The sequence below is a fragment of the Aspergillus heteromorphus genome, assembly GCF_003184545.1.
Source record: "Aspergillus heteromorphus CBS 117.55 chromosome Unknown BO70scaffold_44, whole genome shotgun sequence".
Classification (NCBI taxonomy): Eukaryota; Fungi; Ascomycota; class Eurotiomycetes; order Eurotiales; family Aspergillaceae; genus Aspergillus; species Aspergillus heteromorphus.
The window spans coordinates 75,112-90,429 of NW_020290449.1; the positions used below are offsets into that span (position 1 = coordinate 75,112).

General features: G+C 56.9%; 6 protein-coding genes across 6 annotated transcripts; 3 read left to right on the plus strand and 3 right to left on the minus strand.

The window, feature by feature from the left end:
• Positions 1-298: 298 nt before the first annotated feature.
• BO70DRAFT_172792 (exonuclease V) lies at positions 299-2,314 on the plus strand. Its single transcript, XM_025538382.1, has 2 exons — positions 299-543; positions 624-2,314. The coding sequence occupies exons 1-2, from the start codon at positions 412-414 to the stop codon at positions 2,085-2,087; spliced, it is 1,596 nt and encodes a 531-aa protein (XP_025394802.1). The 5' UTR covers positions 299-411; the 3' UTR covers positions 2,088-2,314.
• On the minus strand, positions 2,279-6,524 carry BO70DRAFT_374717 (uncharacterized protein; the record flags this gene model as incomplete). Its single annotated transcript, XM_025544989.1, has 9 exons — positions 2,279-2,315; positions 2,501-3,211; positions 3,355-3,478; positions 3,663-3,715; positions 3,774-3,940; positions 4,599-4,829; positions 4,879-5,673; positions 5,721-6,393; positions 6,448-6,524. 9 exons carry the CDS (start codon positions 6,522-6,524, stop codon positions 2,279-2,281), a joined length of 2,868 nt encoding a protein of 955 aa, XP_025394803.1.
• Positions 6,525-6,847: 323 nt separating this feature from the next.
• BO70DRAFT_172968 (uncharacterized protein) lies at positions 6,848-9,356 on the plus strand. The gene has a single exon (XM_025538384.1). The coding sequence runs from the start codon at positions 7,048-7,050 to the stop codon at positions 9,250-9,252; it is 2,205 nt and encodes a 734-aa protein (XP_025394804.1). The 5' UTR covers positions 6,848-7,047; the 3' UTR covers positions 9,253-9,356.
• Positions 9,357-9,407: 51 nt separating this feature from the next.
• Positions 9,408-9,857, minus strand: BO70DRAFT_366502 (uncharacterized protein). Its single transcript, XM_025544346.1, has one exon. It carries the CDS (start codon positions 9,776-9,778, stop codon positions 9,461-9,463), a length of 318 nt encoding a protein of 105 aa, XP_025394805.1. The 5' UTR covers positions 9,779-9,857; the 3' UTR covers positions 9,408-9,460.
• A 1,060-nt stretch (positions 9,858-10,917) lies between these two features.
• Positions 10,918-13,333, plus strand: BO70DRAFT_366503 (RNA-binding snoRNP assembly protein NAF1). The gene has a single exon (XM_025544347.1). It carries the CDS (start codon positions 10,946-10,948, stop codon positions 12,938-12,940), a length of 1,995 nt encoding a protein of 664 aa, XP_025394806.1. The 5' UTR covers positions 10,918-10,945; the 3' UTR covers positions 12,941-13,333.
• Positions 13,334-13,390: 57 nt separating this feature from the next.
• Positions 13,391-15,299, minus strand: BO70DRAFT_366504 (U4/U6-U5 snRNP complex subunit PRP3). Its single transcript, XM_025544348.1, has one exon. The coding sequence runs from the start codon at positions 15,276-15,278 to the stop codon at positions 13,521-13,523; it is 1,758 nt and encodes a 585-aa protein (XP_025394807.1). The 5' UTR covers positions 15,279-15,299; the 3' UTR covers positions 13,391-13,520.
• Between the last annotated feature and the right edge of the window lie 19 nt (positions 15,300-15,318).

Sequence of the window (15,318 nt, forward strand, 5' to 3'; positions counted from 1 at the left end):
TATGGTTGAGGTTGAGGTGGTTAGTAGTTGGATGGGATGGGCTGCTGATGACGTGTGGATCAGCCGAGCGCGACCGGAACTCTTCATTCTTCTTCATTCTTCTTCTTCGCTCTCCTCCTCCACCACCACCACCAGATATCTCCACCCATCCATGGCATGATCCCCCCCCTGCTACTGCAGGCATGTCCTGCTCTCCCCCGCCATCCACTCGAATCCCCCCCGGGATCCCCGCCACCGACACCGACAGCAGCAGCGACTACGGCTCCGACTTCACCCCGGAGGAAGAAGCGCTGCTGGCCGACCTGCTGCAGGTCGCCACGGACCAACCTCCATCCCCACATCCACCTCCACCTCCACCTCCACCTCTAGCGACCCCAGCACTCCCGGTCGTCCAGGACATCGAAGACCAGTATGCGGATCCCTCGAGTACTAGCAGCCGGGCGCCTCGGGTCCTGGGGCGCGAGAAGCCCGCATGGCAGATTCGGCCGGGTGGTCGCGGTACACGACCAGCGCCGACACCAGGCTACGGGCGTGTCGCGTCTGGTAACATACCCATCCCCCTTTTCTTCTTTCCTTTCAACCCTCACTAGCACAGATCAAGACTGACACCCTACCCCCCGAAGCGATTAGCGGAGCACCCGAATTCCAGCGAAGGACGCGAGAAAGAGCGCGAACGGGAAGCGGCGCGCCACCAGAAACGAATCAACGAAGGCGGCGATGAGACGGACACGCGATCGCCCGTCGAACGGTTCCGACGGGCCCCCAACAAGGCCTTCTCGGTCACGGATCTAGTGTCGCCCGCGTGGTGCGAGCTGCAGTACTGGTACACGTTGACCAAGTTTGGGCGGAAGAAGCGCACCCCCGCGATGAAATTGGGGAGTACCATCCACAAGACGCTGGAGGATGAGATCTACACGACTGTTTCGGTGGAGATTACCACCAAGGAGGACGCCATGGCGCTGCGCATTTGGAATATCATCCAGGGGTTGCGCATGTTGAGGGAGTATGGCATTACGAGGGAGCTGGAGGTCTGGGGCTTGGTGGATGGGGAGTTGGTTACCGGGATCATTGATGAGCTGTCGTATCAGTGTCCGGATCGGAAGCTGGAGGCCACCGCCGCGACGCATTATGCTGATATCGAGGCGTCGAGGGCCATGATCCCCGAGTATCAGATGTCGTTGACGGATTATTTGCTGTCGTCGGGCGCGGGGAAAAGGCTGTCCGATGTGTATGAGCGGGATAGTGAGCGGCAGGATGCGAAGAGCAGCAGCGGCAGTAGCAACGGCAGTAGCAGCAGCCAGGAGTCGGATGTCCCCAACTTGCCTCGGATCTATCTGACCGACGTGAAGACGCGAGGCAGCGGCAGCGCCCCAACGGTCAAGAGCGCCGGGTTCCGGCCGACTCTGCTCCAGCTCCAGCTATACTACCACATGCTCAATCGCCTCACCACCAGCGACGACGTGACCATCGAAGTCCTGGCCAACCGGTATAACCTCGACGCGAGCCGCGCGTTCACGGACGCCTTCATCGCGGAAGTCGGCGGGCTCAACGACCAATTCTTCGACGCCATGTCGTCCCAAGAAGTCGACTCGGACCCCAGCGTCCCCCTCTCCTCCTCCAGCCAAGACTCCACCAGCATCCTCCTCACACACAACAACCTCGCTTCCCTCTGGAACCTCATGAAAGACCACCTCCGTCTCACCTTCCTGCCTCCCCCGGAATCCTCCCTCTGCGTCGCCCCCTCCATCCCCTCCGAGTTCCAGCCCGGCATGCTGGAATCCTACCCCACCATCCTCTCCCCGCTGCTCACAGCCCGGTATCTCTCGTCGGCGCAGACCGAGGACCTCCAGCCCCGCGTCCTCGGCAGTCGCTCGTTCCTCTTCGACCCCACCTCCATGACCTCGTATCTGGCTGACCAGCTGGAGTGGTGGCGCGGGGAACGCGACCCCCGCGGCGTGGAGGTCATGGAGGCGTGGAAGTGCCGGATCTGCGAGTTCCGGGATGAGTGCTCGTGGAGGCAGGAACGGGAGCTGTCGTATGGGAGACGGCGGAGGGGGGTGGAGGCCGAGATGGGTGTTACGGCGTGAGATGGATGTTATGAGGTCCGCTAGATAGGATGTTAGATTTCATGGTTGATATAGCGTGGCATATATACTAGGTATGTGATGTTGGCGGGTTGGCGGATTGGCGGTTAGTTAGATAGATCGGTAGGTGTGTGTCTTTTTTTTCTTGGATGGGAGGTTTGCTGTATCTTATTATTCTATATTTTATAACTATTCTATATCTTATATAAGGATATCCTTGAGACAGACAACCTGGTTCATAAATATTCATATCGGCATCATAGTAGTTAATATTACTTCCCCTTATAAGTACTTCAACAAACACGCTCATAAAAGCAAGACAATCGCATTGATATCGTTAACCCCACCCCTCAGCCATTAAATCAAAATGGATACTTCCTCCCCTCCCCATCCTCCTCCCCATCATCCTCCCCCACGACCCCCTCTCCACCTGCTCCCTATGCATCCTATCCAAAAACTCCAACAACACCCCCCCATACTTCTCCCTTCCCTTATACCTCGCGACATCCTCCCCCCAGCTCCTCACCGCACTGGCCAACCTCCCCGGCACGCCCGGCTCCCTCGCAATAGCGGTGACCGGCTCAAAATACGTCCGAATGGTAAACACGACGGCCCCCGTCCTCGGCAAGCGCCTCAGCGACTGCCTCTCGGAGCGGAAGAAATGATGCTCGACCGCGCGATCCTTCATCGCCGTATCCCACGACACCTCCTCGGCGTCCTCGGCCCCGATACTCTCCGACCACGCGAGCTTGTCGTCCACCTGCAGGAAGTAGTTGTTGCGGACGACGGGGTCTTCGGGTCTGAGCCGGCGGAAGAAATTCAGCATCCCCTTTTCGAGTTTCGATGCGTACTGGGGTACCGCGCCCGTGGTGTGGATCTCGGACAGCGTGAGGTTGTATTTGTCGCTGAGGCGCCAGAAGCCGGCCAGGAGGATTGCGCCTGCTTTCAGCCGGTATTCGCCGGTGGGTTGCTCGAGCATGAGTGCGATGTCGTCTTGGATGAGACGCGCGCAGGTGGTCATGGGGTCTGCGGTGGGGTGGGTGAAGGTTTCGTGCGTGAGGAGGTTGGTTATTCCGGTGGGGGTTTTGCGGAAGAGTGTCGGGTATCGTTGGGGGAGGTAGGTTGTTCTGTGGGGGGGTAGGTTAGGGGGTGGTTGTGTTATTTTATGTGGTGGTGGTGGTGATGGTGGTGATGGTGGTGATGCAGTGATGCAGTGATGCAGTGATGGGGAAAGGGGAAAGGGGAATAAACAGGTAGAAGGGAGACATACAACTCCTCCAGCAACTCCATCGCCGCATCCATCGCCTCCGGCGCCGTGCGACAGCACTTCTCCCCTCGTTCTTCAATCCGTCGGGCCTTGTCGGCGTGGAAGCGGAGGTAATGGTTGTCGAGTTCTGGGGCAGTCGGTTAGATATCCATTAGAGGAAATATCATGGAGAAAACATCCATAGCCATAGAAGATAGACCCCCCCCTGAAAAATATGATATTATAGAAAGGGAAATAAATAGGATGGGATGGGATAAAATGAGACATAGAACACAAGAAAGAAAGAAAGAAAAAAGAAAAAGGATACCTACCAATCCACTCATCCCACTTCATGCTCCTCAGGCCCATCGTGACAAAGTATTTCCTGTTCCTGGTCAGATACTGCCATTCCATTGTATCGTATCTGGGATGAATCTACTCACGGCCCATATCTAAACGGACGATAGGGAATGGGTTTCGTCGTGTGCACGTCCCAATCCGGGTACGGGGCTGCGGGGGGACGTTTGAAGTCGGAGGGGATCCATTCTGTGAGGTGGTTAGTGTTTATTTCTGTGGAAGTGAGGTTGTGTTGGGGAGTAGTGCTGGAGTGCTGGAGTGCTGGAGTGCTGGACCACAGCTAGGGTACAGCTAGGGTACAGCTAGGGTATAGCTAGGGTATAGCTAGGGTATAGTAAGGAGTCTCACCTCCCGGCTTCCTCATCACAGCCGACTTCTTCTCCCGGCCCGGCATCGACAATCGAGAACCGCTCCCTTGCTTGGATGCGGATGCCGTCCAGCGAAGGACGCGAGTAAGGACCCAGACAGCGAGGCTGGTGACGAGGCCGATGAGGGCGACATTCTGGAGGTGGTGCGGGGTGGCGGGGAGGAGTGTTTCCAGGAGCATGGTGTCGGTGTGTCTCTATCCTCTAGGAAGGGAAGAGAGAGGACGAAGTAAGACTGTGTTACCATCGCGGGGAGTGGATGATATACATATACATACATCATGATATACATATGCATATAGTACGTATATCCAGAGGGCGAGTAGGAGGGAAAGTAAGTAGGTTAAGTTACCGGATCCGTTAAGCGGATGCGAGATAAGTCTCGGCGATAAGGTTGGATAATCCATAGTTGATGGATGTTTTGCCCCGATCGGGCAGGGCCGCTCACCGCCAGACCCTCTCGTCCAACTCGGTCAACCGGCTGAGAAAGCTATTTACAGTAAGTTGGCCCCTCCCTCTCTCCCTCTCTCCCCCCTAATTCTCGACCCGTCTCAGCAGGCAGTACTGTCCCCATTTCCGCCGCAGAGGCTCCGGCACCCCCGGCAAATCCGGGCTCCAGATCAAACGGCCCAGCAGTCCGGTTTGGGACGCATCCAGGAAGCGATGGCACGACAGCGTCTCCCACGTCTCGTCGTGGACGTAGTCCGGCTCCAGCGCCGTGGTCTCCCGGCTCGGGAATTCCGAGTCCACCAGGAAGGAGCATTGCGAGATGTCGACCTAAGAGAGAGATAAGCGGATGCCAGTCACGGGGGAAAGGTGGGCTTACGTATTTGCTGGGATCTTCCTCGTTGCGATCGTTCATGCCTGCCGGGATCTGCGACGTCCCATCCAACAGCGCCGGGAAGTCTACGGCCTCGGGGAACTCGCCGGGGAGCAGCCCGCGGAACTCGCTGCGGATGAACTTGGCCCGCAGGTTACTGGGCAGGAAGTACGACGATGGGAATCGGTACCACTCCTTGCCAAAGCACACCGAATCGCCGGGTTGGGCGACCCCCGGCTGCTCCAGCGATTCGAACACCTTCAGCGGAGCATTGTATGCGGTGATCATGCCCACCGTCCGCAGCAGACCCGCGCTGAGAGCCACCAGGATCACCGACATCACCGCCGCCAGCTTGAGCTTCGGGGGCACGCGTCCGACCAGCTCCTTCGGGTTGCTGGAGCCGATGAAGGTCAGGACCAGGTGGAACGCAATGGCCGCATTGAGGGCGAGGAACGGATACGCGGGGTACATGAACCGCTCCTCCTTGTGGGGCTGCGCGGTGAAGATCGCCAGCCACATGTAGAACGGGGTGATAAGGGTCACCGTCCTCAGCAGCGTCTGCCTGGTGCTCGCACCGGAGCGGAACAGCGCCTGGAGGGCCAGCAGCGGTGCCGCAGCCATGGCGAAGACGAGCCAGAGGTTGAAGTTGAGCAGCAGGTTGCGGATGTAGAATGTCCACGGCTCCGTCCCGTAGATCTCCGGGCCTCTGCCCTCGCCGCCAAAGATGTTGTAGGCAACGATGTTCCAGGGGACAATGGCGAACCGTCGCAGGAAAGCGTAGTCGACGGCAATCTCAGCGGCCTGACGGGTTAGCCAGGACGTCAGTGGAGGAGCGCTGATCAACGTACCAGGATTGCGAGACATCTCAAAGCTCCGTCAAGGATGCTAACAGCCAGCCCTCCGATGTTCGACGAGAAGAAACCAATGACCACCTCCTCGAGCAGCAGAGGAACCACCAGTGCGCCAGCAAACGGCCAGCCGACGATCGCCCCGAGCCCGAACCACATGATCCCCTGCGCCGTCTTCTGGCCCCCGCGCCAGTCCAGGAACGAGGTCAGCCCCAGCATGGACATGTACATGGTGAAGCTAGACGGAAGGAAGGCGGTCGCAGCGTGGAACATGCCCGAGCTAGAGATGACGATCATGAGGAAGAGCAGGCCGATGCGGGGGCTCAGCGTGCGACAGATGGCGGAATACAGCCGGGTTTCGCAGGCGGCACACACCGTCGCGAGGAAGAACCGGACGGCATAGAACTCCGCGGACTTGCCACCCAGTACGAACGAGCCGACCTTCGCGACCAGCGCGTGGGAGGAGACATAGAGCCAGCTCCGGATGGAGTAGACCGGCGAGTATTCCCAGGTTTGGAGCCCGTATCCATGGTCGAGGTAATGGGTCGGTTCCCAGAAGTTGAAGACCTCGTCGCAGTCCTGAATCGGGGCGTAGTAGGCAGCGAGCCCGTTGGCGATGAGGAAGAGGTAGAGGGCGATGTTCAGGGGCAGGTAGAAGGGGGGAGGCGGCGGCCTGGAGAGCTCGGGTTAGCGGGCGCGCATGAAGATGCCAGCTGGAGGTCCATACCGTTGCTTGGTGCGGGGGGTGGTGGTTGATCCGGGGGGAGCCGAGGACGCCGCCTCTTTCCTCCGGGCCGGTGCCATTGTCAGATGCTGCAAATTGCAGAAGAATCTTTCCGATGGCCTAACTCTGTAGTGTGTTGGAGAGTGCTGAGAGAGGAGTACTAGTAGATACTTTCGCTTTCCGCTTTAGGTCCAACTTGGTGCCGCTTTTTGCTCACTGAGCGGCCCGGAGCGTGGGGTGAGCAATCCCTGAATAATCCCGGAGTACTTCAGGAGTATTTACTAGAAAAAATAACTATTGTCCTAAGTACTTATCTGAGCTTATATATATTAGTTATATAATCTAACTAAACTATATATAATTAAAATTATATATTTCACTTTAGTCCTTAGTTATTTAGTTAGTCAGACGCTGCTCCGGTAAAGCAATGACTAAGCAGAGTTAACCCCTAGGTGGCAGGCGGTCCCGGATGGCAGTATCCTCTAACATAAACAAACACACGGGTTGCCGCATCGCCACTCCTATTAGGTCTTCCGCCGCCCAGTGTCCCAGACGGGGCGTCTCCATCCGCTTATTTTCCTGATATCGAGATCATGGTCAGCTATGCAGGACGACATTGCTGAGTTACGACGTCAACTGGAGGAAGCGAGGCACGCACAGCAAGAGGCCGAACGTCGACGGGAAGAGGAGAGAACGGCACGGGAAGAGGAGAGAACGGCACGGGAAGAGGCAGAACGGCGACTGCAATCTAATACCCTGTTTCACCTTCTCAATCACTGTCACGAATCTCTATCGCGGGAGATTCGAGTTGAGACAGATGCGACCTTGACAACCCAAGGCGACGTGACTAACCCAGTCAACCGACTTTTCCCCAAACAGATAGTCCCTTGGCTTGGTTTTCCTGATCTCCAACAGCAAATCTGGGAGAAAATCGAGCATGCAGTCGACTTTACCTCGCGTCCACTCTTTCCTTCTGATACCCAGCTAGATTACGTCGCAACAAACATCCGGAACCGGCCGATTTACTCAGAAGCAAGTCTACGAAATTTCGAGCGAGACACCGTTGATAACTTTGTTGAACACATTATCGAGGCTTTACGGGGTGATGACATTTTGCGACAGGAGTTTGGTATAGAGGGTCGAGTGGCATTTTATGACCGCACGGACTCAACCTCCCTGGATCAACCAACAAGTAGTAATCGCGGGAGAGGTGGGAGGAAAGGGAAGGGCAAACAAATGGCGCAAAGTCAAAAGAGTAATCGCTTGGGAAGGCGACGCAATCGCCGCGCTGATCAGTTCTGTGTTCATGTCATTGCCGACGAGCACCGGACACCACTTTACGCGGTGGAGTTTAAGGCCCCTCATAAGCTCACGGTCGCTGAATTAGTTGCAGGCTTGCACGAGATTGACCTGGCGCGCGATGTTATTGATCAGGAAGGCGACACCTTTGAGTTTCATGCCACCCATCTTATCGCTGCTGTTGGCACTCAGATATTCTCATACATGCACGACCTGGGGATTCCGTACGGGTGCATTCGGACAGGAGAGGCATTTGTCTTTTTGCATATTCCGGCGGATCCCACCGTACTTCAGTACTACTTGTGCGTTCCAAATGAAGACGTGCGGGCGAGCGACAAGAGCCGCATCCACCGGACTGCCGTGGGCCAGATGCTCGCGTTCACCCTCCAAGCGCTGGCAGCCAAAGCTCCACCTCAAGAGTGGCATGATACCGCAGATGAACAGCTTTCAACCTGGAAAGTCGAATACTTGGATGTCTTGCGCCATATCCCTGAAACAATACGCAAGGAACCGCCGCCCTCGAATTATCGACCTTCGCGCTGGAAACCGCTCCCAAAGACCCACAACACACGTTCCCGCGCTCGCTGCAATCCAGGCGTATCTACCCCGGAAGCCTCTCCAAGCGAAAGTAGCGACAGTGACGAGGAACTGCGTTCGCCGTCTACCGCACCAGCCGCGCGCAGATCAAGCCGCAAAAAAGGTAGCGAACGTCAATTGACTGACACTCGCGAGCAGGGCTCGCATGACCAGAAAAACAAGGAGGCACTCTCTCAGAACAACATGCAGAGACCATACTGTACCATGAATTGCATCCGTGGTATGGCCACCCGAGGTCCCCTTGACAATAAGTGTCCCAATCGGCAGCACCATGGTGGCCAACAGCATCTAATGGACCTGTCTGAGTTCACACGCAAGTTGCACCGTCAACTTATCCAGAATCGAAACGAGGGGTTTGAACCGTTACACATCCGTGGTCGGACGGGGTATCTCTTGAAAGCAACTCTGTTATCTCACGGATATACTGTTGTTATCAAGGCCACAACAAAGAAGAGGGAGTATGCGCTTAAAGCAGAAGTGGACAATTATCATCACCTCCAAAGCTTGCAAGGGGATCAAATTCCAATCTGTCTAGGCGACTTTAAGCCAAACATCAAATACTGGTACCACGGTGAACCAATGACGTATATGATGATCCTAAGCTGGTCTGGAACTAGGCTTCAGCGGATAATTAACAACGAAAACTCGGCTTTCTTCCACGAAGAGCGCAATAAGTGTCTGTCCATCCTCCGGTCGCATGGTGTTGTCCACAAAGACAAAGAATGGCGTAATATGTTATGGGACGAATTTACCAGACGTTTGGTCGTCATTGACTTGGAGGACGTGGAGTGGCTCGAACGGCCTAAGCGGCCCCGGTCCCTTCAACCAAAACCTGGCAATCTATGTCATGGCGCGAGGGCGCGGAATAAACGAAGGCGCCTGTCCAGTCTGCCTGCTACCTGCACCACGTGATGGTCCGTTTTAGAGCTCCCTGTCTTATTCAAAGGAGGACCGGGTGGCTTCTAGGGGCCCGATGCTACGCTGTGGCTATCTTCGCCACGCCCTGATGAGAGCTCCTGACTATTGTCGACACCAAGGATCGCGGAACAGGTTAATTTTTGGGGCAGTAAGGATCAGCCCTTTTGAAAGGCAGTTGCACTATGTCAAAGAGACTCTATTCTCAAGGCAGCCTTAACAATGCAAACACTATATCATACTTTGTATTGACCTCATGTTGCATATTGCTATCCGCAAATCGATAGCCAAAGACAGCCTTGGTTTGACCGATCCGTCGAATACACCCCCATGACTGCTTTTCAACATCGTTGGAGCCCTGCGGCTCCCAGATCACAACAGTATCGGCGGCCTTGCAGGTAAAGCCGGTGCCAATTGTCTTTGGGGTGCCAAGGAGGATTCCAGGACTCGGGCCGAACCTTTCGATGTAAGCCCCCGTTTCACCTTGCTGAAAGGCGTCGATCAGTTCTTGTCGGTTCCTCATGCACGGGAAAAGAGCACGGGGGTAATCGTTGGGGTAGTATTTCACGAGCGCCTATATAACGGCTGGTCAGAATATGATAAATTATTTTATCAGGACCAACCCATGATGATTGGAAAAGTTTAGTCTTACCTGCCAAAGGGTGAAGACGACGAATGGGAACTTGCTCATAAACCGATTGTCGAGCAGTTCACGTAGCTTGCTCCATCGGGTAGAGTGCTCAAGCGCTGCTTCGAGGTGGCGGGTGACAAGGCACTTCTCCGGGTGTTCGAGCCAGTCCCTGAACAGAGGTAGCTGCATCTTCCAGATCCATTCCTCCGGATTAGGTGACTGGTGCTTGGTATAGACAGCTGCCAGCCCAGGAAGGCCCGATGCCACCCTGAGTCGATGGACCAGGGTACTCACGGGGCCTTGGTTTCCTCGAGACCCTTCAGTAGCGCACAGGTGGGCGGCGGCACGGCTGCGTTGAAGTAGTGATACCAGGTACGCTGAACCGGCCTCGCTGAGCGGGCAATTGATATACTGTGGTTCGATTTGGGGAAGCTCGAGCAGGGGCTTCGAATTCCACTGGCTCTCAGCCGTACGTCGGATGAACCCAATGGTTTCAAGTATCCGCGCAGGTTCCTGAGTGATTGGGGGCAAGATCTACCTGGACCTTCTCGCGAACCTCATGCTCCGAAAGGCCCTGATATGAGCCAACGCGGTTTGTGGAGTTTGTCTTGACTTGGTTAAACTCTCGGCCGAGACTCTTTAGAGCCTCTGGAGTACAGTGCTGCATTTCGGGATGCGAGTACCAGTAAGGTCGTACGAGAACTTCGATATACGGTAGTATGTCAAAGTTCTATTAGAGTATTAGTTTGCGCGCGGTCTAGACAGTCTGTTCCAGTTATATAGATAACCCCAGTGAGCGAGCGGGAGCTGCTCAGTGATTACTGACTGAGCAAGCCAGAGCAATCCGTGAGTGTCCCAGAGTGCAAACAGATCGCTCACGTGCTGCCCTCATAAAAGCGGCGGCACCTCTACTGAAGGAAGCGGAAAAGAAGAAGCAGCCGCAGCGGAGTCCTTATCGATAAGGCAGCACTTTCCCGCAGAAAAAAAGTTGGCGGCAGTTTCGCTTTCGCTTTCGCTTTCACTTTCACTTCCACGCCTTCCCTGCTGAACTGCCTCATCATGAGTGACCAACACCCCCCTGTTCAATCCATGGACTCGTCAGACGTCCCCAGCGACGCTCCCCCCGCGAAGAAACCCTGCATGATCGACACGCCACCCATTGCCTTGACCCCGGCCGACGATGGCAGCGATTTCTACAACACCCCCCTGGCCGTCGGCAGTCCTGCAAGCGGCGGTGATGTCAAGGAGCAGCTTGATGCTGCTATGAACGATTCCGCCGTGCCGTCGCATCCTCACCCTGCGATCCCCGGATTGAACCTGGTCAATGACGACGAGCCTCACACAATGAGCACCAGTGCTTCAGAAACCGCACCTGTGGACCAGATTGCAGCAGGGGCTGTGCCGGAGAAGACGGAACAGACTGCAGAGGAGCCTGCGGGAGGCGCGGAAGCCATGGAGGTTGAGCTGGCTGAGAAGCAAGAGACCCAAGAGTCGGTCGCAAACCCGACCGCGACCGAAGCCTCTGCACCGAGTGCCGCGGAGGACGCCCAGGAGGAGCAGGAAGACGAGCACCCCGAGTGGGAGGTCGACTCCTCTCCCTACGAATCCTCTTCCGACGACTCTTCCACCGACTCTGATGACTCCGACGACAGCGACGACGACTACCCCATATTGAGCGCCGAAGAACAAGCACGGATCTTGATGCAGGCGGAGCTGGGCGACGACGACGACGGCGAAGGCAAGGGCAAATCAGGCGGCCATATCAGAACGGCGAACGAGATCGACGACGAAGCTCCCCCCATTCCCGATATCACCGTCACGCCCGAGATGCGCATTGTGCTGCTGGGCCACGTCGAGGCCATCGTCGAGAACACCCTCCTGATCACCGCAAACACCTCCGGAGAATACCAAGTGCTCGAGTCAGGCTCCCTCTTGTGCCTGGAGAACCGCGCCATTGCCGGTGTGATCGCCGAGACCCTGGGACGAGTCGAGAACCCGCTGTATGCCGTCCGCTACCCGACCGCCGAGGCCATCACCGAGCGCGGTCTTTCCAAGGGCACCCAAGTCTACTACGTGCACGAGCACTCTACGTTCGTCTTCACCCAGCCCCTCAAGGGCATGAAGGGAAGCGATGCCTCCAACTTCCACGACGAGGAAATCGCCGAGGACGAGGTCGAGTTCTCCGACGACGAGGCGGAGGCAGAGTACCGGCGTAAGCTGAAGCAGAAGCGCCAGGAGAAGAAGGACGCCCGGAACAACGACGGCAGTGCCCCAAGAGGCAAAAGAGGACCTCCGGGCCCGTCCAAACTCAACCAGAGCGAGCTCAACTACGACGACAACCCGGCGGAGGACGGCTACACCCCGTTGGCCCGCCCGAAGAACCTGCACGAGATGATGCGCACCCAGGAAGCCCCCGTTGAAGCCGACGGCGCCTCGGCCAGACACAACACCGGCTTCCGTGGTGGTAGAGGTCGCGGCCGAGGATCCGATCGTGGCCGGGGTGGCCAGGGCCGTGGTCGCGGCGGAGGCCCCGGAGGAAGAGAATATCACGAGCCGGCTTCGCACCAGCCCTACTACCAGCAGCACCAGGGACAGAGCTCTCAACCCCAGCCTCAACACCAACACCAACCTCAACACCCCTCCTACCCCCAGCAAGCGTACCAGCCCAACCAGCCTGGCTACGCCATGCCCCAGCAGTTCCCCTTCGCAGCCTTCCAGCCGCAGCAGTCGCAGCAGCAGCCCCCGGCATACGGACAGGGAGCCATGCCCGCGCCGTTCAACTTCCAGATGCCCTTTCAACAGCTCAACGCCTACCATCAGAGCCCTCAAAACATGCCCATCAACCCGTTTCTCCTGGTCGCCCTCCAGCAGCAGCAGCAGCAGCAGCAGCAGCAGCAGCAACAGCAACAGCTACTTCAAGGCCAGCAAATGCCCGGCCAGCAACAACAACCCCAACAACCCACTATGAACTTCGACCAGGTCAAGGCGCAGCTGGACCTCCTGCGTCATCTGAGCAACAACAGCAATAACAACCAAGGCCCCCCTCACTCGTGATCAATACCGCATATACTGCTTTGATTGGTTTCATGTCTATTTTTTTTTGGCTTGTTTTGGCTCCTTTGCTTCTATCTATCAGCTTTGATGGTTCTGGGTACGGTTGCATTCTAGGAGTAAAGCTTCGTTTTAGTCATTCTATTTCTTATTTATCTCAATTTCTATGTCGAGTTTGGATCTGGATTTGAATTCGGGTAATAAAAGTTTTTATGCTTGTCTGCTTGCTTTAGACTGTTTGGTAATTTTTTTTTCTAATTGCTATTGTTAGTTTCTGGTTGGATTGGATTGGATTGGTTTGAATTGTACAGTGTACAGACAGACGACATACTACTAGGTTGAATGGGGTGGATAGGGTGGATGGGATGGATGAGATGGATGGGAGGTCGAGAGAGGAATGGAATGAGAAGTGGTATGGCATATTATACAGAATAGTAATAGTACTCCATGGTAGTAGGTAATTTGATTAAGAATACGTGATGTGATGGTGCCGTTACGTGTACTTCATGTATACTACAAACAGGTAGGTAGGTAGGTAGGTAGGTAGGTAGGTAGGTAGGTAGATCTCTCGGTCGAGTTGATCTCACGACTCGCTCTGCCTGGAACTCTTCGCCAGCGCCCAGAAACTCTCCAGCTTCGCGCGAGCCAAAACATCCTTGGCCTGGGAATCGGTTTCGCAGATGCGCGCGCCCAGCCATTTGCGGAACGCACGGGTCTTGACCTGGCCCTCCCAGACGAGATCGCACGTATTGGCACTGAGATCCTTCAGGTCGCCTGTTTTCTCGTCCTGGGCGGCGAGCCACGAGGCCTGGGCTTCGCGGTTCCCCTCGCGGACGGCGCCGGGGCCGGCGTTCTCGGTCCAGTCGATGCGGTTCATCATGAGTTTGCGGTAGTTGTTGATGGAGTGGGCGCCGCCCTCGACGATGACGAGGTTGAAGCGCGGGTGCATGACGCACACGCCCGTGAGGGCATTCTGCTCGGCGTTCTTGCCGATCTTGAAGCGGTTGCGGCCGTTGGCGAGACTGTCGATCCGGTACACCGTCATGAGGATGCCCTTCTCGGCGTCGGCCTCCTGTTGGCGGGCGAGCTTGTCGCGGCGTTCGTCCTTGGTGAGTTTGCGCTCCGCGTTGGTGGTTTCGTGTTTCTCGCGCCGGTCGGCGATTTCCCGGTTCACGCGCGCTTCGACGGCCGTGGGGTCCTTCACGGCTTGTTCGCCCAGGACTCGCATGAGGTTGGATTTCTTGACCTTGGGTGGCGGGGCGGGTTCGAGGCCGAGGCGGATCTTCGCTTGTTGTTCCTTTAGGTCGGCCATGCGGCGTTGACGCCGGATCTTGGCTTGCTCCTTGGGCGTGAGGAACATGGGTTTCTGGGCTGGGAGCAGCTTTTCTTGCGGCGGGTCGAGGAGGACGGGGTGTTGGATGTATTGGGTGATGATGGAGTCCGGGGTGTCGATCCGGAGGTTCTGTTCGTCGTCGAGGGCCGAGTAGTCGCTTCCGGTCATCAGGTTTTCGTCCCACCATTCCATGGCTGGGGGCGCTGGGATCAGGTAGGACTTCTCCACGTCTAGGTCTTCGTCGATACCGGCTTGTCGGGCTCGCTCCGCGATCCGCTTTTTCATGGTCTCCAGCTGGGCCTGCCGACGGAGAGCCGCGCCCTGTTGTATGTATTTGCCCTTCTGGTTGAAGAGCAGCTGCCGCGTTTGCCGCGGCTTTGCGAGCGTCGCCTTGGGACCCAGGCTCGGGTCGAAGTAGGGGTTGTTCTTGATCTCCTCGAGAGACGGTCCGGACAGATCCAGCCCGGCTCGTCCAGCGGTCGCCGGGGAGTCGGTGCGACGGCCGCCCTTCGACTGTCCACCCTGTCGTCCCTTTCCTCCGCGGTATTCCAGGTCTGCGAGCAGAGCCGGGTGCAGACCGACGTCCAGACCACCGCGCGCCCGCGAGCCGTCATCTTCTTCGAAGGGCGGAGGAGGGGGCGGCGTCGGCGTGGCGACGGGTCGTTGCTGCGCTGCAGCGCTGGCTCGTCCGGTCGCAGCGGCCACTCGCGCCTTCATCTGCTCCAGCCTCGACATGGCGGGACTGGCTGCCGGAGGCGTGGGACTGGGGCTTGAAGCCGCGGGTGTGGACGATGGCGTCAGGCCTTTCGCAGCTTGAAGCCTGGCCCGTACGGCTTCAGCTTTTGCTCTGGCCTCGGCCACCATCTTCTGGATGTCCACCGGCGCTTTGGCGGGAGCTCCTTGTGCAGGCATTGGGGAGCCATGGTTGGAACGAGGTCTTTTCTGGGAGTTGTTGTCTTCATCCTCGGGGTGAGGCCGCTTCAGCGCGCTGCCCGAGACGTCCGCCATGGTATTATGGTGCTGGTGGTGACAAACAGCGTGAATAGTT